At 39.7% G+C, this 22,080-nt stretch overlaps 1 protein-coding gene across 10 annotated transcripts in view; it reads right to left on the bottom strand.

Moving 5' to 3' along the window:
* The window catches only part of tbc1d22a (TBC1 domain family, member 22a), a 395,279-nt gene that overhangs the window by 77,171 nt on the left and 296,028 nt on the right, over window positions 1-22,080 (bottom strand). For all 10 annotated transcript variants that reach the window (XM_078235533.1, XM_078235530.1, XM_078235534.1 and 7 more), the window contains one exon: window positions 6,837-6,932. In XM_078235533.1, the coding sequence (XP_078091659.1) occupies window positions 6,837-6,932 (96 nt within the window). The remainder of the gene's footprint in view (window positions 1-6,836; window positions 6,933-22,080) is intronic.

Raw genomic sequence — 22,080 nt, 5'->3', positions numbered from 1 at the left:
CTGTTGTTACACTCCAATCCCTTTGTAATAAAAGCAAGCATATCATATGTTTTGCGAAATGCTTGCTTTACTTTCACGTCAACTTTGTGATTCACGTACCAACATTTTACCAACAATTCTCAGTCTCTCATTATTTTCCACCAAAGTGAATAATTTCACGCTTCTTCACATTATTCCATCTGCTGTGTTCTTTTTCATTTATCCTGCTTATATCCCTCTGTTCACAGCTGATTTTGTCATCTAACTTTCTATCAGCAGAAACGTGGATGCATGACATTGGTCCAAGAAGACAAGAAGAGAGATCTCTCATTCAGATACCATCATTATTCAATGTCAATTAAGCACTTCTTTCTGAATTGTCACCATGGTTGTAATGTCGCAAAAACTGCAGCCAATTTTAGCAGAGCCAAGTCACAAAAATAGCATTTTTTAGTGACATTAGATAACTGAAAATATTGGTCAGGACCCCAAGAAAACTGTCCACTTTGAATCTTGTCAAGGCGTCTTCATCTTCCCAAGAGAGCAGATTTAGTTTAACTTCTCATCTGAAAGGCAACACTCCAATAATGTAGCACTCCTTTGGTGCTACATTAAGTGACAACCCTAAATTATGATCTCAAGTCTCGAGAATGGAACTTGATGTTGTGAGAAGAAAAGTCAAGGATGATCATGGAGAGCAAGTCACAGATGCTACTGAAGAGTCATTCATAAAATTGTATATTTTAATCAAAATGTAGATGCTATAGGGTCCGTTTTGTTTCATAATGCAAGGTTTAAAGTTGTGAAACTGCTGAGAATAACCAATACACTACAACTCTAACACTATTTAGCTATTCGCGCCGAGGTATGACTGCTTTTAGCTGCTGTTGGAATTTAGTGAGCCAACCAATTGGCGACATCAATAATACATTCTGCATTGCACTGATCAGAAACTGTTTTACACCCCAACTTTATGTTCATTCCTGTGTTATGCACGTGCCATGCTTTTGTCTGACAACATCATGAAGTCAAGTGTTGCCTTTTCTTACTGCTGTGAAACTAACAAAGCTATTAACAATTATTGAATGTATTCAAGAGGCAGCTGGATATAACACTTGCGGCGAATGGGATCGAAGGTTTTGGGGAGAAAGCAGGATTAGGTTATTGAGTTGGATGATCAGCCATGATCGTAATAACTGGTGGAGCAGGCTCGAAGGGCCAAATGGCCTCCTCCTGCTCCTATCTTGTTTGTTTCTATGTTAACAAAATCCCAGTGTGTTTTACAGTCATATTATGAGTTGATTTTTGAGCTCCAGAGTTGTTAGTTTATTTTGTTGGCTCTCTCCTTCAACTTTCATTTGGGTGTCGGGCAAACATTCCAGTATCATAATAAAATGCAAATTAGGAGTGGGGGTAGCCATTCAGCTCCCTGAGCCTGGTCTGCCATTCAAAAAGGTCATGGCTGATTTGACTGTGGCCCCAACTCCAGTTTCCTGCCTGAAATGGATTGTCCTTTTATAACTGGTCAACTTTCTTGTTATAATTCTGGTGCTCACCAAGGTTGAGTATTTGTGAACTGAAAATATTTGGATTAGAATTGTTAAACACACATCTGAGGAATGAAAAGTATTAAGTATGTGGCAAAATTCCTTCTATTCTCCCCAGTAATGCCTCTCAAAACCGAATCTAAGAGCATCTCTCATTTTATTAGTTAGATATTTTTTCTTTCCACTTGAGAATTGTTGGCAGTTTGACGATGTGAGACTAGTTTGAGACAGTTGAAACATATTTGGCTTTCAAGTCATTATATTCTATGCCAGATTGCAGAGATTAAAAGTTTACGTTCTTAATCCCTGCATCAACCAAGGAATCACACTTGTTATTAGCATTACTCAGTAGGTGATGAACAAAATTCCTTTTTGCGATGAGTGGGTACTCTCCAATTATCTGTAAAATATGTAATTTAAAGCTTCAGCCTACACACTTAGAAGTTCAAGCTGACACCACAAAATGCAACTCATCTGAAAAATTCAGAGTGAAGCCCTGTTCCTGCAGAAGGTACAAAGGAATGACTAATTTTGGATGCAAATGAGTCCCTTATTAATAAGCAACAATTATCTTTCAAACAAGAATGTAGTTTCAAGCTAGTTTTATTCTAATGCCCTCTGATGTTTAAAAAAATGCAAGTTAGCACAACTTTAAGAATGATTTAAGATCTCTCTACAAGTTCTTAAAATTATAGTGCAAATTTTAAAAACACTGGTACAGAATCCACTAGATCACTTTATACATACGTCGCAGAATTTTGGAGATGTATGAGTTACATTCAATGCAAGTCAGTAGCGACCACAAATTTGGAACATGAACGTCAGTTTGGAAAACAGTCCCATTTCAAGACCTAACACTTCATAGAAATATTGTGCGGAACAATAAAAGTGATTGAAGGCTTATGACGAGCAAATCTTTGATACTCACCATATGGGACACTTTTTGTGCTATTAGAGACATGATGTCCAGTCATGAATACTTCGGTTGCAAAATAACTAACATGATTGTAGCATAGAAAGAAAGGCATAGCAACAGATCGAAATTAGAATCTGATATTTTACTTTTAATGAAACAGGACTCATTCCCCCTTTTCATCTTACAGTAAATGGAACTTGTTCAAACTTAACATTTTTAAAGCTGTTGTTAAGTAGGCTTCCTTCTAATCTTTGTTCATAAAAGTGATTTTTTTTAAAGAGCTTTTATTGCCACAACTTTGGGAATGACAACACAAGGCAAAGAAGCTAAGCCATTACTATCCATCATAGACTCTGTTCTTTCAAAAATTACTTGAATGCGCAAGTTAATTTTGCAATATTAAAAAAAAAACATTTTTTCATCAAGTCCCAAGCAATACAATTGCAGTTGTCAAGCTGTTTGCTAACTAGCGACATTGACTTCTCTATTCATGTACTCAATTCAATGCAGCTGGACTCCTTCGAAAGTTAGCCTTTGGAGTTGAAAGGGATCTTGGAGTTGATACTTAAATACGTAATTAAGTACAAGGAATTAAAAAAGAACTAGGCATATTATAAACGAAACTTTACAAGTGTTTTTGGCGGCTTGTATTTTTTAAAAATGTGTCTTACTAGGCAGCAGTATTACCAGTTTGCATTGTCAAGTTATTGTCTATGTTTATTGCAGTGCAAAGCAGGCAAATGCTCAGAAAAGACTCGGAATTCCACGAATTAAAGGGCAAGAAAGATAACGCAGTGACAGCAAAGCTCAAAATACATGTGGGAGGGAGGTGAAATTTCCCTTGAAGATTCCAAAACAGCCTGTGAAAAATGAATGATGGGGGTGAAAAATTCAAAATACTGAGAGAAAAGTCACTCCTGTGCATTTTAACCCTGAACTCCGCCTCCTCTGCAGTTCCAGCAGGGCGGAACAGTTGAAAACACATGTGTCAGTGAGAGTGGGAAAATAATGCAAAGTCATGATAGAGGAGCAGCAAGCATGGGACAGAAGAATCTGGGTTTCTCCTCCAGTCACAGATTTTGTCTTTCCCAAACTTCCTGCTCCATTTCTTCCGATCATAAATTCAAACCCCCCCCCCCCTCCCTTGCTGCTGCTTTAGAGATGGAATTTATGTTTGGAATAGAGTGTGGAGATCACGCAGATGCATCCATTAGAAATATGAATTGCTCATATGGGTTACAGAATCAGACAATTGTTTACATTTTTGTTTAAGGCCATCACAAAACATACTATGTTGTCATGGAGATGTGTTGTGGGGATTGAAAGTTCTTCAATTTGAGTTCGCTGGGTGTTTGCTCAGAAAACAGGTAGCTGAAGTTTTGATTTGGCGCAGACTGCATCTCTCTGGATTGATAGAACCAACATGGAGGTGACTGCCAATCATTTTGCCAACAGCAGAGAAAATAGTAACTTTATCATTCACTACCTGAAATGGAGGTGGGGCTAAATCTTATGTAGGAGTTTGTGAGAAAAAACAGCTGCAAGATTCGTTTACCTTGCAGCTGGAGCAAGAAATCTACAATGGTCCTAAAATAGCTGGAACACTGAAGACAATTAAAGTGAATTCCGGAAGGCTGTGGCATACCCTTGGATTGATCCCTAAAGAAGTGAATGGACCTTCAAGATTTTTTTAATGTATAATCTTGGGGTAAGTAAAAAGTAAAACTGAGTTCACAGCATAAGTAGTTAGAAACTATAAATGTTAGGATGATACTGTTAACTTGGCTTAATTCTTTTTATATTCAAAAACAAACGTTACTGTTATTCTCTCAGTTAATGATAGGGTGTTCAGATTTTTCTTTAAAAATTAATGGTTTCTAACAGGATCATAACAATTGCATCACCCAATAAAGGAGTTAGTGACAATGAGAAAATGGCCCAGAAAATTAGAGAGCAACCCTTGAGAAAATCAAACGACGTAGCATTTTTCTAAAAAGCCGATGACTCCCGAAGAGAGAGCACTGAGGTTTTCTTTCACAGTACATTGCAAGAATAAGCCTATTATTCAGATGTAAAAACATCTGGAGTCACTATTACCCGTTCTTTGCTCTCTTTTACCACCAAATGCAAACCTGCCATGTTTATAATTGAGGAAATGAATAAACTGCTGCAATGGAAAGCTTTTCAATTGTTTAATGTGAAGGAAGTTGGAATGAATTTAAAAGTTAAGAGTTGTAAAAACAGACACGTCGTTGCGCTGAAGACTTGTGAAATGCAGGTTAGACTGGTGGCAGGGTGAAACCGATGGGATGTTGTTTTGGGGAAGGTGTATTCTCACAATATATGAAAAGTAGATAGATTTAAATTGGGATGGTGGGGGAAAATGGTGGTAGAGAGTTGGTTCAAGTAACCATGTCTGGGTAACCATGATTGTAGTTCATTATAAATGTTGTTGTTTACTGTTGACTTTCTTGTTGTGTTTTAAAGTTCAATAAACATTGTTGTTTGAATACTCATAGAAATCATAGAAACCCTACAGTGCAGAAGGAGGCCATTCGGCCCATCGAGTCTGCACCGACCACAATCCCACCCAGGCACTACCCCCACATATTTTACCCGCTAATCCCACTAACCTACACATCCCAGGACTCTAAGGGGCAATTTTTTTTTTTTTTAACCTGGCCAATCAACCTAACCCGCACATCTTTGGACTGTGGGAGGAAACCGGAGCACCCGGAGGAAACCCACGCAGACACGAGGAGAATGTGCAAACTCCACACAGACAGTGACCCGAGCCGGGAATCGAACCCGGGACCCTGGAGCTGTGAAGCAGCAGTCCTAACCACTGTGCTACCGTGCCGCCCGTTAATACTTATAACAAGAGGGAGCCCTTTCCTCATCAGGTTTCATCTCTTTTCTCACATTTGGTCCAAGTGAAGCGAGGTGATGGCCGAGTGGTATTATCGCTAGATTATTAATCCAGAAACTTAGCTAATGTTCTGGAGACCCGGGTTCGAATCCTGTTGCGGCAGATGGTGAAATGAACAAAACAGTATCTGGAATTAAGAATCTATGATGACCATGAAACCATTGTTGATTGTCGGAAAAACACATCTGGTTCACTAATGTCCTTTGAGAAGGAAATCTGCCATCCTTACCTGGTCTGGTCTACATGCGACTCGAGAGCCACAGCAATGTGATTGACTCTCAATTGCCCTCCAAGACCAAGTAGAGATGGGCAATAAATGCTGGCCAGCCAGCGACGCTCAGGTCTCATGAATAAATAATTTAAAAAAGGTCGCAAAAATAAACTGTTAGGAAACGGCATTCCAAATTTCCCTTCTGGGATTTGGGATGCCCTTGCATTGAACATCGGGGGGATCATAACATTACAAAGAATACTTCCGCTGGAATGTATCTATTCAACATCAATTTTAACTTCAGTCTTGTAAGATGACAAAATTGTGGTCAGAAGTTCTCATATCTTTCGTGGCCAGAACTAAATTTTGCATTTATGATGGCTTATTTATTTCTTTATGAACCTGCCAATTCAGGTCTATCACTTACATGGTCCATATAAAGCAGAGTGGTTTATTTACAGCATGGATCTCAGGGAGGAGTGGGGAGTATCATGATACCAATGGTTATTGCAGAATTCTGTGTGAAGATACTACTTTTTGTTTATTTAAATTGCTATTCTTACATAAACCATATACTGCCAACTAAAATGACAAACCTGATACTGGGGCTATCCCTATCCCTTGGAGTAACGACGAAAAAATGTATCTTGTTTTATCAGCCGATTGTTGGTCGTGTCAACGCAATATCAGTGTTCTATCACCTAGAATGCCAATTAGGAGAGGGAGAAGGGTCATCTGATCAAGGCCAATTCTTTCTTTTAACCTTGGGTTTTAGAATGATGGGAAAACTGGTAAAATCAAATGTATTGTCCACCCAATTGTATTAAGAGGATATTAAATACAAGTAGAGTATGGACAAAAACCACTGGTATGAGCATCAGGTTTCCTTCCCTGAAGGACATCATGGATTCTATCGATTATCCAGTGGTATTCAGGTTAGCTTTGACAGCTCACTGAATCCACAATACTACCAAACTAGTTGCTAAAATGTTTTTTTTTCAATACAACCTTCATCAAGCAAAATATCAATTCCTTTAAAGAAATAAAATGAAAGCGTTGTATTTTATGCCTGTGCACGCTTTGGCCTCTATTATCACAATAGTAATTACATCACAGAAACAATTCTCATTGATAACCAAAGAGCTTTTGTTCTTGTAAATAGCAACGAGTCTATTGTACATGTCAAAAACACCATGATAAAACTCTCAATCAGCTCAACAGCTTGTTGAATGTATAAGAAAAGCAAGTTCTTACCTGAAAGTCTTTTTCTTCCAATATTTCTTTCCTCCATTTGACAAGGAAGGCAGCACAAACGTAGAGGTGGAAATGTGAGAATCCATCCGATTCAGACTGCAAAAATAAATTGATTTGTTTGCCCTGGTTAAAAGCAATCCATTTTACCCTTCCCTATTTTTCCTTTCTCTTCTATCACTGGATTTCATGCCAACATTAAAAAGGTCACATGTTTAAAAATCTTTTCTTTATATCACAGAATCGTTACAGTGTAGGAGGCGGCCATTTGGCCCATTGTGTCTGCACCGGCTCTCCAAACGAGTATCGTGACTTAGTCCCATACCCTTGCTTGGTCCCCATTTTCCTACACATGATTATTTGAATAGAAACAATCTAATATCCTCTTGAATGCTTTGACTGAAACAACTTCCACATTTCCAGGCATTGCATTCCAATATGTTCCTACCCAGTTTCTTGTATCTAATCTCAAAAAGTGATATGAGGTAGTAGTAGAGGTGGGTACAATTTTACCTGTTAAAAAATTGTACCCACCTCTACTTTACCTGTTAAAAAGCATTTAGACAGTTACATGGGTACGATGGGTATAGAGGGATATGGGCCAAATGCGGGCAATTGGGATTAGTTTAGGGGTTTTTAAAAAAAAGGGCGGCATGGACAAGTTGGGCCGAAAGGCCTGTTTCCATGCTGTAAACCTCTATGACTCCAAGTGGACGATATGCCAAGTATGGCTAGTGTTTTTCTTAAAGCAAAACAATACACAAAAGTTTAATGAATCGACCACTTCCTCAATATTTTCTTATCTGTTCGTCAGTTTTATGGCTAACTGCTATCCTGGCACTGCTGTTTCAGAATGGTATACTTGGTGAAATTGAACATTACATACAAATACATGTTCAAAATAGAGAAAGTGTCAGAGTACTGCGCTTGTGTCAGAATCATGACTTGCAACGGGGTTTCTCCCCCTGATTTTATGTTGTATTGATATGAGTAAACAGATTAATACCCAAGACCTGCAAAAAGGTGGTATAATTTTCTGGAATTTGTTCAAAGGAAGTTATGTCTCCACTCAACTTATTTTGCTGCCAACCATGGAGTTATCTCCAATTATCATGTTTCAGGCTGATCACCCTCTATCATGATGAAAGGCCGTCAACCTGAAATATTGGAAGGGATTTTCCAACAACGTGCACCCCAAAACTGGAAATTCCTGTCCGAGGTCAACGGATCTTTAAATGATCCACCAAATTTTCTGTCCTTCCCGCTACATTTCCTGCGGCCAGTGGGATGGGAAAATTCTGCCCATTAACTCGGTTTCTCTCTCTGCAGATGCTCTAAACATGCTGAGTATTTGCAGCATTTTCTGTTTTTATTTCAGATTTCTAACACACAGGTATTTTGCTTTTGTACACAAGAGCTTGATATTTTTCAAAACATATTTTCAAACATTTACTTTACATTCTTTACTGAATTCTAATAAGCGCATGTTGCTGACTGAAAATTTAGAGATTAAACCATAAATAATTGCCATTTCTTCTGTTTCATCTAGAAAGTAATATCGCCACAAAACCACCCGCTTACATCTAAGCAAATTCAATGTTCTGATAAATGTTGGTTTGGTTACCAAGTAGAGATTTACAAAAACTTTATTGAAAATTTATTAAAGTACTTGATTGTTCTGCTTGCAGAAACAGAACTGTTAGCGCTCAATTTGTTTGCTAAGTAAATAATGAACTCATACTTCCCTGATTTGTCATTATCAATTGGCATAAATTTGTACAAATCTTAAGACATGAATTTTGAAAATAACAACAGGAATTCAACATATAGGTGGCTGGCAAGGTTTATAATTCTTTCATGGGATGTTGGCATCACAGGCAAGGCCAGCATTTGTACCCGCTAATTGCCCTTGAGAAGGTGAGCCACCTCCCTGAACTGTAGCATAGGTATACCCACAGTGCTATTAATAAGGGAGGTCCAGGACTCTGATCCAGTGATTGCGTGGGAATGATCCTCTTGTTCTAAGATAGGAGCTGTGTGTCACAAGGAGAGGAACTTGCAGGTGGTGGTGTTCCCATTTGTCTGCTGCTCTTGTTCTTCTAGGTGGTAACGGTCATGGGTTTTGAAGGTGCTATCAAAGGAGCCTTGGTGGGTTACAACAGTGCAGGTTGGATACGGTACACATTTATGCGACAGTGCCTCAGTAGTCGAGGGAGTGAATGTTTAGGTTGGTGGGTGGCTTACCAATCAAGCAGACTACTTTTTCTGGGTAGTATAGAGTTTATTGAGTGTTGTTACACTCATCCATGGAGAGTATTCCATCATACTTCTGTCTTGTATCGTATGGTGGGCAGCCTTTGGGGAGTCGGGAGGTGAGTTATTTGCCACAGAATTCCCAGCCTCTGACCTGATCTTGTAGCCACAATATTTATATGGCTGGTCCAGTTCAGTTTCTGGTCAATAACAACCAGGATATTGACAGAGGGGGATTCAGCAATGACAATGCCATTAAATATCAAGTGGATATGGCTTTCTTCTCTCTTATTGGAGACGGTCATTGCTTGGCACTTAAGTGGCAAGTGACATTTGTGCCAACTATCGGCTAAAGCCTGATGTTGTCTGGTTCTTGCTGCTTATGGATATGGATTGCTTAAGTACCTGAGGAGTTGCAAATGGTGCTGAACATTAGTATAAAAAAAAACTGAACTTGCAGTTTTTGCACATTTGTGCTTGCTTCAAAATCCCTAGCATCCAAGAACTACAGTTTCTCAACTTCTCTGGAAGTGCACCAAAATGTTGAAGCAAGCACAGAATTGATTCTATGCTTCACCTTTAGAATTGCACAGCTGTCTATTTTAATTATTTTTTCCAGTTATTTCTCAATAGAATTGGGTGATGTAATTTAATTAATGAACACAATAAAAAGTGCTGGTATTAGTGGAATATGTTAAAATATTAGTATGGTCCAGAAAGTTCTTTTCAAGCTTCAAGCTCTCGTGCGCCCTTTTCCTAGAGCCTGTTTCATAAACCTAAAGAAATTAATAGAGCGCTTGCTTTCTCCCTGTTTTAGAATTTTGTCACGTTATTTGTAGCATTCAATTCAGCGGAAACTGTAGGACTGGTGCTGAGACTTCAATGTATTTCTCTCTAGTTAATCATTTAAAGTCTCGAGGTAGAAGTCACATCAGATAAAAATAGAAAATGTGGTATATAAGAACACTCGCATACAGCAGGTATTTCACCTAAAATTCAGAAGACATTAGTATCTCGCTGATGACGCTTCACCTGAACTGACACAGGCAAGCAGAAGAACTGTTAGATAATTGAGCAAAACAAAGGTAAAGGGATAAAAACAGGTAATGGTTAGGAGTTCGGGTATTTTAACGACCAGAACCAAAAGCTACATCATAGGTCTAATACTGTAGCTATTATCCCCTCAGATATGCAGGGAGCTGCTACTTAATTGCAGCATTTTGAATTTTCTTTTCAAATTTTCAGTTGTCTGTTATCATTTTATTTATTAGTGTCACAAGTCGGCTTACATTAACACTGCGATGAAGTTACTGTGAAAATCCCCTAGTCGCCACACTCCGGTGCCTGTTCGTGTACACTGAGGGAGAATTTAGCATGGCCAATGCACCTAATCAGCACGTCTTTCGGACTGTGGGAGGAATCCGGAGCACCCAGAGGAAATCCACGCAGACACAGGGACAACGTGCAGACTCCTCACAGACAGTAACCCAAGCCGGGAATCAAACCTGGGTCCCCGACGCTGAAAGACAACAGTGCTAACCACTGTGCCACCCACCATCATGACAGGATATGCATTGGCTCCAAGTTCAAAAAAATACATATGTATTAACCTTTCAGCAGAGACCTCTCCAACCCCACGAAAAATGGCCTACCGCCAGGTAGTGCATTTCAGGAATCATCCCACTGTGCTTGTCTCAAGCAGAACTGAGCCACTGATGGTTGCAGGGTTGAGATTGAGATGGACTGTAAGTGGATCCATTTAGAAATGACAGACTCAGTCTGGAACATCTGGCCTCTTTGGAGATTTGTTCAGACATGTTATAAATAAAATGAATTCAGTCATAAAACCAAATATGCTGGAAATGCACAACAGGTCACTCAGCATCTGAAATAAAACCTTGATGGCTAACATTTTAGAGAACATACCCCTCTGCATAGAACTCAGAGGAAATATGTAAAAGCCCTTTTGTTTTAGGGTTGACAAAAAATGGAGGGAAGAACAAATTAAAAATCTCAGTCAAATGTTGCAAATATGACACAAAGAAGTTTTCAACAGGTTTAGTAGTTTGGGAATCACATACTGTATACCAAGTAGCACCACTCCCCTGGTCTTTCCCAATATTCCTCCAGATGTTACCCTTTCAATACATATTCATTGTTACATCTAAATCTGTTTCCAATAGCATGTCAGGAACAGCATTACATACCATCATAACTTGCTGCACAAAAATACTTCTGCTCACCTGCCCTCTGGTTCTTTTGTCACGAGTGAACTTAAAAATTGCCAAAAGAGTAAAATAAATTGTTGCATCAAACCCACAGGTCACCTTGGTCAAGCTGTGACAGGGTGTGCAAAGGAGAGTGAAGCATCTTCAAAGTGTAAGGCAAAAGAGAAATTGGTCAGATAAAGGGGGTAAGAGATTTGAAGTCTTACGTTACCAAAGTCATTGTTCAAAACAGAGGCAGAAAACGCAATGAAGAAGAATGACTGTTCCTGAAGTATGCATCGACATTGGTTAGAACAATGTAGGATGCTCAAAGATGGAAAGGTCAGAATGTTTCGAAATGACAAATCATAAGGTAAGGATTGCGCCTGCAGACAAAATAGAGATGTTCAGCAAAGTGCTCAGGTAATTTGTGTTTGATATCTCCAGTATAAGAGGTCATTGCACTGAAAGTGGCAACACAATGTGTTAGATCAAAGAAATGCATACAGATTACACGGAGATCTTTCAAAACATAACAGGCAACACAAACCCATCTGTTTATCATTCCATAGCCTCAGGTCTCCTGCACTGTTGGGACTAAATGCAATGCAAACTTGAAGTGTGATGGCTGCCCAATATCTTGGACACTTAGCAGCCATTAAGCAAAGTGCTCACATTCATGTTTTTGGATTTTTTTTTTGTGTGTTTTTGGATCTTAGCTGTGTTCAGTTTTTTCTATCTTTTCTCATGTTACTATCTTTTATACAGTTGCAAATAAGGTCTGATTCAACAACTGAATGAAAACAAATGGCTCAAGTCCCATTTGTAACCATTAAGGATTAAATTCAAATTTGATTATTTCACTTTGAGATTTTTTGCTAAGTAACTCAAATGTCGACATGCATTGAAAAGGATTATGAATTTCACAACTTTGTTCGGTAAGACTAAAAACTGCCCAACCTCATCTCTTCTCATTAAAATCCATGCAGCTGGAAATCTCCTTATTTCAGTTACATTTTACGATGGTAATAAATGCAGCCTAATTCATCATCTTGCAGTTAAAATCATAGGCCAAGGTAAATTTATGTACTTCGGTTTGAAACACAATGATACAGCATGGAGCACTAATACAAAACGCCAATGCCCTCCACATCACTGAATTCTTAATTGCACCAACGCATCTAAGCAGAAGAGACAAATTGAGAAATTGTGCTTTCTGCTGGAGAGGGGTTAAAGGAAAAAAAAAATCACAGAAAAATAAATTCCCAGAAAGCCTTCATTGCCTTCAACGTGACCAGCTCAGTTCGAGGCCTGTTACAAGATCAACTGCCACGGTTGGTGGCAATAATGAACAGGATGGGAATAACTTGGAAAGAAATTAGCTTACATCTTCATCAATCAAAAAGAGGCAAAAACACTTTAGTCTCAGTTAATTATGACAGAGAAGCATTTAACTGTGTGTTATTTTACAGTGGCTATTATGATGACTGAAAAGCTTCAGCACACCGCAGTTTGCATTTACGTCAGGCACTTTGTTCTCAGCCTGAAACACTTGAGAACTCATGCTGTCACAGAACAGATGGCATTCAAAGCTTCCACTAAATGACTGATTGCACATGAAAAATGCTCTTATGACTAAGGCAACAATTAGAACAGAGAGGGGCAAACAACAAAAAGGCAGCAGGTATTTCGTGCATTTTTAAAAATATAGTTGAAATAAAGAACATTAATCTTCACAACCAAAACTCCCACAAAAGCCCCAATAGACATAGGAACTGGGCAGTGCTTGACGGACATAATTACAATCCCAATCATTTCCATCACAGGGTGCCAAGATCATCAAGTGTAAATCTAAAAAAAACCAAGTAAATCATCAACAAATATTACTGCTGACAGGGAATGGGGCGGGGTTTGAGAGAGTGCGAGGGAGTGCGAGTGTGTGTGTGTGTGTGTGTGTGTGTGTGTGTGTGTGTGAGTGAGAGAGAGAGAGAGCGCGTGCATGCGTCTCACAGGTTACTTCGAGTGGCACAATAGTCGGTCATTCATCAATACCTCTGAGAGATTACCAGATCCAATGCCACAAGGCAAATTATGGCAACTTCACATATATGGCACTGGTGAATCACTCCAAATTGTCCCAAAGTACTTGAAATCATCAAATCTGCCTGGCATCAAGAACTAATATTGAATAATTTTACATATCTGAAAGACAATTCAATAAAGCACCTCTGACCTGTGTATGCTACTCTTGGGCCCAACTTTTGACAAGGAGAGTCAACCTGGTGCATGGCACCAATCTCTGACGTTCTAAAAGATTTGTCAAAATCCTGCGCCTACTGCATGCTGTCATGGTTGGACATGTTTGTGCCTGTGCAAGATGTCCGATGCCTTTGCAGTAAAGCAAAGATGCACTGTAGTTCCCCAGTGCTTCTAACTTTTCTTTGCTGCAATGTTTAAGGACAACAGCAGAATTATACCAGTGGGCAGCAACATTAGATTCCATTTAGGAAAATTCTTTACTTTGTCCAGAATGTGTGCGTCCACCAAAGTCACAAAAGCAGGAAGAAAGTTTCTATAAGCAGATGATTACACCCTCAATGTCGACAACAAGGAAGCCATCCAGATATGGCAAACAAATCAGAACGTTGCCAAAAACGTTTGTCTCCAAATCAGCGTGCATAAGACCGAGGTGATGCTTCAGCCAGTACCGGACACACACTGCCCGCTACTAGACACAACCATTGATGACACTAATCACAAGATTGTAGAAAGAAATCTCATACCTTGCTAGCATGCTCTCTCTCGGGATGCCACTATTGATGAAGATATCCGTGCATGCAAAAAAGCAAGTTCAGCCCATAGCTGACTCCATGATCAAAGAGCAGCATGGCACTAAGTTAGAGAATAAAATCAAAGTCTACCAAGCCACTGCCCATCCCGCCCTGTCATATGACATACAATCTTGGGTTTGCTATAGGCGCCACATTAAAGCTCTGAAAAAGTTTCACCAAAGGTGCTTGACATCCATCATGAGACTTTGCTCACAGGGCAAAATCATAAGCAATGTGATTCCCGTTCATACGGGGTTCAACAGCATGGAGCCCACCCTACGGAAAATTGAGCTTCAATAGGAATAATTGTGTACAGTTCACTGGAGAGTGTGCAGACGAGCTTTACAAGAATGGTTCCAGGGATGAGAAACTGCAGACATCTGGATTCACTGCCTGGAGGTGTGGTGGAGGCAGGTTCAATTGAGGCATTCAAGAGGGCCTTAGATGATTACTTGAATAGAAATAATGGCCTCTTTCTGCACTGTAGGGTTTCTATTATTCTATGAAGGAAATGAGAGAGTGCAGGATGTGTTACAGTCATAGCTAGGGTGTAGAGAAAAATCAATTTAAGGTAAGTCCATTCAAAAGTCTGACAGCAGCAGGAAAGAAGCTGTTCTTGAGTCGGTTGGTACGTGACCTCAGGCTTTTGTATCTTTTCCCTGACAGAAGAAGGTGGGAGAGAGAATGTCCAGGGTGCGTGGGGTCCTTAATTATGCTAGCTGCTCTGCCAAGGCAGCGGGAAGTCTAGACAGAGTCAATGGATGGGAGGCTGGTTTGCGTGATGGATTGGGCTACATTCATGACCTTTTGTAGTTCCTTGCGGTCTTGGGCAGAGCAGGAGCCATACCAAGCTGTGATACAACCAGAAAGGATGCTTTCTATGGTGCACCTGTAAAAGTTGGTGAGAGTCGCAGTTGACATGCCAAATTTCCTGATGCTTGTCTGGAGAGCTGGTGTAGCCATGATGGGCCAAATGAGCTTCCTCTGCATTGTAACAATTCTATGATTCTCTGAAATGAAAAGCTGCAACTCATTTTAGAAACCAAGGTACATTACCTAAATAACAGGATTGGCCATTCAGGCCCTTGGGCCTGTCCTCTGCATTCAAATAGATTGTGGTTAATCTGTAACTTAACTACATATTTCTAACTTTTTCTAACAAAAATCAATCTCAATTCTGATATGTTCACCTGAGCTAGCCTCAGTAGCTTTTTGATGACAAGAATTCCAGACTTCCGATATCCTGCATGCGAAACCATCCTCAAACAGTCTAATTCCAACTTTATTATTCCCATGGTTGTGACTCTCACATCTCAAGAAACTGTTTCTATTTATCCTTTCAAATCTTTCAGTCTACTTAATCCCCTTAACCTTCTTTATTGAAGGAAATAAGCCTAGTCTAAACAAACTGTCATCACAATTTAATGCTTTTAGTTCCAGTATCATTCTGGTGAATCCGCACTTGATTCTCTCCAAGGAATCTTGCTCGAGGTAAATGGCCAGAACTGAATGCAGTACTCTAGATGGGATCTCACCATAGTTCTGCACAGACACAGCACAACTTTCTATCATCCAGTCACTTTGAGATAAATCAAAGAATCCCTACAGTGCAGAAGGAGGCCATTCGGCCCATCAAGTATCCACCAACAACAATCCCACCCAGGCCTTATCCCCATGTATTTCCCCTGCCAGTCCTCCGACACGAAGGGACAATTGAGCATGGTCAATCAACCTAAACCGCACATCTTTGGACAACAAAGATAAAGGTCAACATTTAATTTGCCTCTTCACCCATTAACTATTCTCTGCACTGAAAATTTAATACAGCATGCGTAAACAATTTTCACTTCTACCTAAGTGTTTGCTGATCAAAATAACAAAGATGCTCTCAATGAGCCTTTTAGTTACAGATGTGATTCCAACTGCTGTCGTTTAAAGACAAGTAAGTGCAGGCATTGCAAGTCTTTCTAATCACTCAGAACTAAAAACACATATGACTAAATACGCACTGACAAATGAACTGCCATAGTTTGCTTAACAGTAAATAGAGAAATAACAAATTCAGAGTAGAAACAAGTGGTTATCAAGGGTTTAAAGGATATTTGAAATGTCTGGAGAGTCAACTATCTTTATGCTCATAACTTCTGGATACCCATTGTTAAGGCTGCTAAATGTAACTTTACTGTTAAAGTAAGCTCACATGTCGTCACATTGCTCCCGCACTCACTCTTAACGGTGGTCAAATTGATAACTCTTTTGAAGACAAAGCTCAGCTTTTTAGCTGACATTTCTCTGACTCAAATCTTGATAATCTTGCTCTATTCTGAAAGAACATTACCGCTGCCATGTTTTCTGCTCACCATTAACATTACTGACCTTTTTATATCCTCTCATTTCAGGTGGAACTCGTACATGTTCATTATTGCTAAAGCTTGGTTTCCTCTTTCATATCAAAAATCTTTTTCTCTCTCAACCACTCGGAAATCTCCAAAAAGCCCAAATGCAGATCCAAGGCGGCTATTTTATCATCAATGCCACTTTTGGGAAGGGTGTAAAAAAGCTCACCACTCGGCAATCTATTTCTCGCTCACCAAGTTCTCTCTCCATTATATCAATTCTTCAATTTGCTATTTTGTAAGCGTAACTCTCAACTATGCGTCTAAGCTCAAATCACATTGCTCTACATCTCCAGTGTGTTCAGAATATGACTTTTCTTCCTCAGAATTTCTGAAAATAACATGGCACTGATCTTTTCTTTCCTGTAACCTTCATACTTTTGAAAGCCAAACTTAGCATCACTTAATCAATACTTTCTGATTTGTCTTGTGCCCATGGCACCCTCGTCAATCTTTTCTGAGCTCCCACCTTTTCCTTCTATTTTGCTTCACCTCCCTTCTGTTGAGTATGCCACATGACACATCAAATGGTGAAATATTATGAATGAAATAAAAAAAGCACATTATCCTTCAAGTTCTGTTGCAGACACCTCACTGTTTTGAATTAAAACATTTGGAGCTAAGATGTCAAACCTATTAAAGGTGCAACTCTTCAATGTTAAAAATAAAGGAATTTTCAATTTGTGAAAAATTGGCCTGCAGTTTGAGCACGGAACTGTGGTAGAACTGTCAGCGAGAGCTTCATTTTGTGCCCTCTCTAATGCTTAAAAAGTGAAGGATGAGCAGCACATTTTACTTGGCTTGCTGTCCATGAGAATTTCTTTAACACGATTGACTATGTCTGCTTGATGCCATCACCATTGCCGGAATTTGGAGATCCCCTATAGGTTGGCACCAGAAGCAATTTTGTCAGCAAAGGTGAAATCCACAACAGAGAGATCACTAAACCTGGAACGCTGAAACATTCTGACTCGTTTAGAACGATCGCTCATTCCTCTGGGTTGATATAGCTTGTTCTAAAGTATCTGTTATATGAAGTACAGTGCCAAACCATGCTGCAGCCAGGATGACATGTAATTACTTTCAACATAACTCAAATCTATAATTCATTTGAGACAGGAATACTATATCATTCATCCGTCCAACCAGTTTAGAAGCTGTGCAAATCCGATGGAAGCCAATAAAAAAAAAGAACAAGGGAACATCACATCGGAAACTGGTTACAAGTACATTTACTCAACTGAACAGATTGGCACAGCTATAAATAACAAAATATGCTGTTTCATATCAATAGTTTTCAAACTAGTCGCTGCAATGAATTAACTCAATTTCAGACCAACCATTAGAGAGTCGCTATTTGTGTAGAGCTTCTCCACAAGAGAAATATTTATTTCTCAAGAAGTGCCAAATTTCTTGAGGCTATTTTTTGTCATGTGACAGTTTAAAATAAACAACAGAGGTTTGTAGATATTGAATGTCTGACATCTGCAGTGCAGGGGTTCCATTGGCCACAGTAAAGCGAGATGTGAATTATAATGGCATAACATTTGTTGCAAAATTTATTGCCCACTGCAATCGGCAATATATTTATCTTTAGTGGCAGTTCAAGCACCGGCTAAGATTTTTTTCCACAAGGAAGAAACAACTACTACGAACAGAGGATTTTCTTGTTAAAAAATGGAAAATTCAAAGAATTTTAGGCAAGGAAAAATGGCCAGTTGTGAACAACTTTTGATTCCATTTTGGCTTGTTATTTTTCAGTTGTGGGTATCATGGCAGAAGGTGATGATGCACTGTGCCACTGATATGTGAGGATATCAGTCCTGACAGATAAAGTATTCTCAATTTATCATGATAGTTCGGTAAAATAAACGCATCGCTGAAGGTCAAGTCACTTAATAAAACAGCAGTTCAAGCCATTTATGTAATCAAACAATGGGAATTTGAAATCCAGCATCTAGTTTAACAAGCATTCCAGGCAATTTTCTAAAAGCGAAAGCAGAATTAAAAGTATCCCATTAACTCCACATGGTCGTTAGGAAGTCAAATGTTAGCATTCATTTTAAGAGGACTAGAATACATAAGCAGGGATGTACTGCTGAGTCTTAATAAGGCTCTAGTCAGACCACATTTGGAGTATTGAGAGTAATTTTAGGCCCCGTGTCGAAGGAAGGACGTGCTGGTCCTGGAGAGGGTCCACAGGAGGTTCACAAGAATGATCCTTGGAATGAAATTGATGTGTGAGGAGTGTTTGAGGACTCCAGATTTGTACTCGATGGAATCTAGAAGGATGAGGGGGGACCTCATTGAAACTTACAGAATACTGAAAGGCCTCGATAATGTGGGTGTGGGGAAAATGTTTCTGTTGGTGTGAGAGGCTATGATCTGAGGGCACAGCCTCAGAATAAAGGGTTGACCCTTTGGAACCGAGATGAGGAGGAATTTCTTCAGCCAGAAGGTGGTGAATCTGTGAAATTCATTGCCACAGAAGGCTGTGGAGGCTTAGTCGAGTATATTTAAGACAGAGATTGATAGGTTCTTGATTGGTAAAAGGATCAAAGGTTACAGGGAAAGGGCAGGAGAATTTGGTTGAGAAACCTATCAGCCATGATTGAATGGTGGAGCAGACTTGATGGGCCGAATGGCCTAATTCTGCTCTTATATCTTATGCTCTATATTAGCCCAGATTTCTGTCTATGATATGATGTCGGCACTGGCCGCTGACTATGAATTTTTGCCACAGGTTGTTTCCCCCTCTCCTGATGTTGGCTTGAATTTGTGCCATATCAAAGGGAGCACCAGGCATCCAGCAACAGTGTTGCTATCAAACAGGGGAAGCAGTTAGTCACATTGAATTCTCTCAGCCAGCAAATCAGGTCGTAAAACACTCTGATTATCCTTCAATTTTAATTCAATTTTACAGGGCAAACTAAACAATTGGGACATACACATGGGATTAGTGTAGAAGTAGAATATAATACAAACTTTTCTAATAACAGAAACTGTGAAATTGAGAAATTTGACATTGCACATTTGCAATACCTGATCTTTCAGCAATAATAATGAATTTAGTACACTATTAAATACTCAGTTACACCGCAGTCAACAAGTGCAACTTTTTCCCCCAAAGGGTTTTTATAGTGGGATCAACAGCATAAAAGGGCAAGTTATCAGTTCAATTATTTCTAATTGACTGCACTATTGGGGGATTTCAACAACACACCCGATGAACAAGTGTAGACAGCAACCTCTGGATTTCAAGTTTAACTGGGCATGTCCAGACTTCAGATGGCGCTGCCAATTTCAAAGTTTGGGCCATCATACAGAGCACCACAAGTTGGTTTCCAAGAATAACATTTCAAAGGGTTCAGATGACATTAACAAACCACAGAGGCTTCAGCTGAGAGGGGTCTGTTAGACTTTTATTTCCAAGTAACTAACTACATACAAATCATCATTTTGTCAACTTGCGAAAATTATTAAACCAACTTTCATCCCTCAGTAGTCAATGTAATGCACAAACCACACTGTTCATCATAGTTGTTAAAAATAATAATCCAAGGGGCCGGATTTGCAGTCCTGACATGGAGCAAACATGCTTCGGGCAGGGGGAATAGGGGGAGAGAAGGGGTGGGGTACGCCGGCGGCAGACTTCTAAAATTGAGACCCCATTTCTGCTGCCATTTTGTCTGGCATGGGAAATGCCATGACCTGAGGTACACGAAGACTTGTCCAGCCTAATGTAGTTCTCAGTGAGATGTTGGGGGTGGGTGATTTCTGAAGCCTATATTAATCATAATTATAGATAGGATTTTGCTTTTAAAAGGTAAGTGATCATTAAATTGACCAGCATTGCGAAGGCATTCAGATACATTAGACTCAAAAGTATTGAGATTCAAATTTTAATATGCCATTTGCACCGTGCACTTTACTCTTCGATTGAATGCATCACTTCAGTTTCTGAAGTAGTGTAACAGACGTCCATCTGTTCAACGACTTCAAAGGTTTTAAAGCATTCAGCTCTGGAAACTTTGTTCATGTGCAATAGAAACTAATTATGAAAACATGGCTGAGCTCCAAAGCTCACTAATGGATTCAGCTCAGCAGGCTTTCTTGACACAGCTATCAAGGAGACTGTAATCTTTGTTTTGTATGACAATTTTGAGAGCTTTTAATGGAATATTTTTATCAACAGGTTTTTGAATGGCTGTTTGTTAATTTTGACAGTTTCATGACCATCTCAAAGACTTGCCAATGCTATTATAGAACCATAGAAAATTACAGCTCAGAAACAGGCCTTTTGGCCCTTCTCGTCTGTGCCGAACCATTTTTTGCCTAGTCTCACTGACCTGCACTTGGACCATATCCCTCCACACCCCTCTTATCCATGAACCCGTCCAAGTTTTTCTTAAATGTTAAAAGCATTTACCACTTTATCCGGCAGCTCATTCCACACTCCCACCACTCTCTGCGTGAAGAAGCCCCCCCTAATATTCCCTTTAAACTTTTCTCCTTTCACCCTTAACCCATGCCCTCTGGTTTTTTTTCTCCTCTAGCCTCAGTGGAAAAAGCCTGCTTGCATTCACTCTATCTATACCCATCAAAATCTTATACACCTCTATCAAATCTCCCCTCATTCTTCTACGCTCCAGGGAATAAAGTCCCAACCTATTCAATCTCTCTCTGTAACTCAGCTTCTCAAGTCCCGGCAACATCCTTGTGAACCTTCTCTGCACTCTTTCAACCTTATTTACATCCTTCCTGTAACTAGGTGACCAAAACTGTACACAATACTCTAAATTCGGCCTCACCAATGCCTTATATAACCTTACCATAACACTCCAACTTTTATACTCAATACTCCGATTTATAAAGGCCAATGTACCAAAGGCACTCTTTACGACCCTATCCACCTGTGACGTCACTTTTAGCGAATTCTGTACCTGTATTCCCAGATCCCTCTGTTCAACTGCACTCTTCAAAGTCCGACCATTTACCCTGTACGTTCTACTTTGGTTTGTCCTTCCAAAGTGCAATCTCTCACACTTGTCTGCATTAAATTCCATTTGCCATTTTTCAGCCCATTTTTCTATTTGGTCCAAATCCCTCTGCAAGCTTTGAAAACCTTCCTCACTGTCCACTACACCTCCAATCTTTGTATCATTAGCAAATTTGCTGATCCAATTTACCACATTATCATCCAGATTATGGGGTACACAAGTTCAGTCCATAATAGATACTGGGAAAGTGGGCACGGGGAGTAGTTGGTAAGGAAGGGGGAAGGGTGGGGGATGAGAGTCCCTAACAATTATGTACAGGTGGGCCAGTGAACGGAAGTAGGCCTTCTTGTCTGCCAAACTCAGCATCAGCTCACCTCAGGCTTGCTCTAGGAGAAAGTGGCCCCAAATCCAGCCTGTCCCTGTCACCTCACCAAGAAAAGAAAGTGCAAGAGGGCACTGTCAGGCAGGATCAAGGCGTCAGGAAATCTCCCAACTCATAATTCCCACATCCAAGTGAAAAATCTGTCCCTAAGCATTTGAACTGAAACCGAATGGACTTA

This window comes from Mustelus asterias, chromosome 19 (genome assembly GCF_964213995.1).
Source record: "Mustelus asterias chromosome 19, sMusAst1.hap1.1, whole genome shotgun sequence".
Taxonomy (NCBI): domain Eukaryota; kingdom Metazoa; phylum Chordata; class Chondrichthyes; order Carcharhiniformes; family Triakidae; genus Mustelus; species Mustelus asterias.
This window is presented reverse-complemented; position numbering and strand designations above follow the sequence as displayed.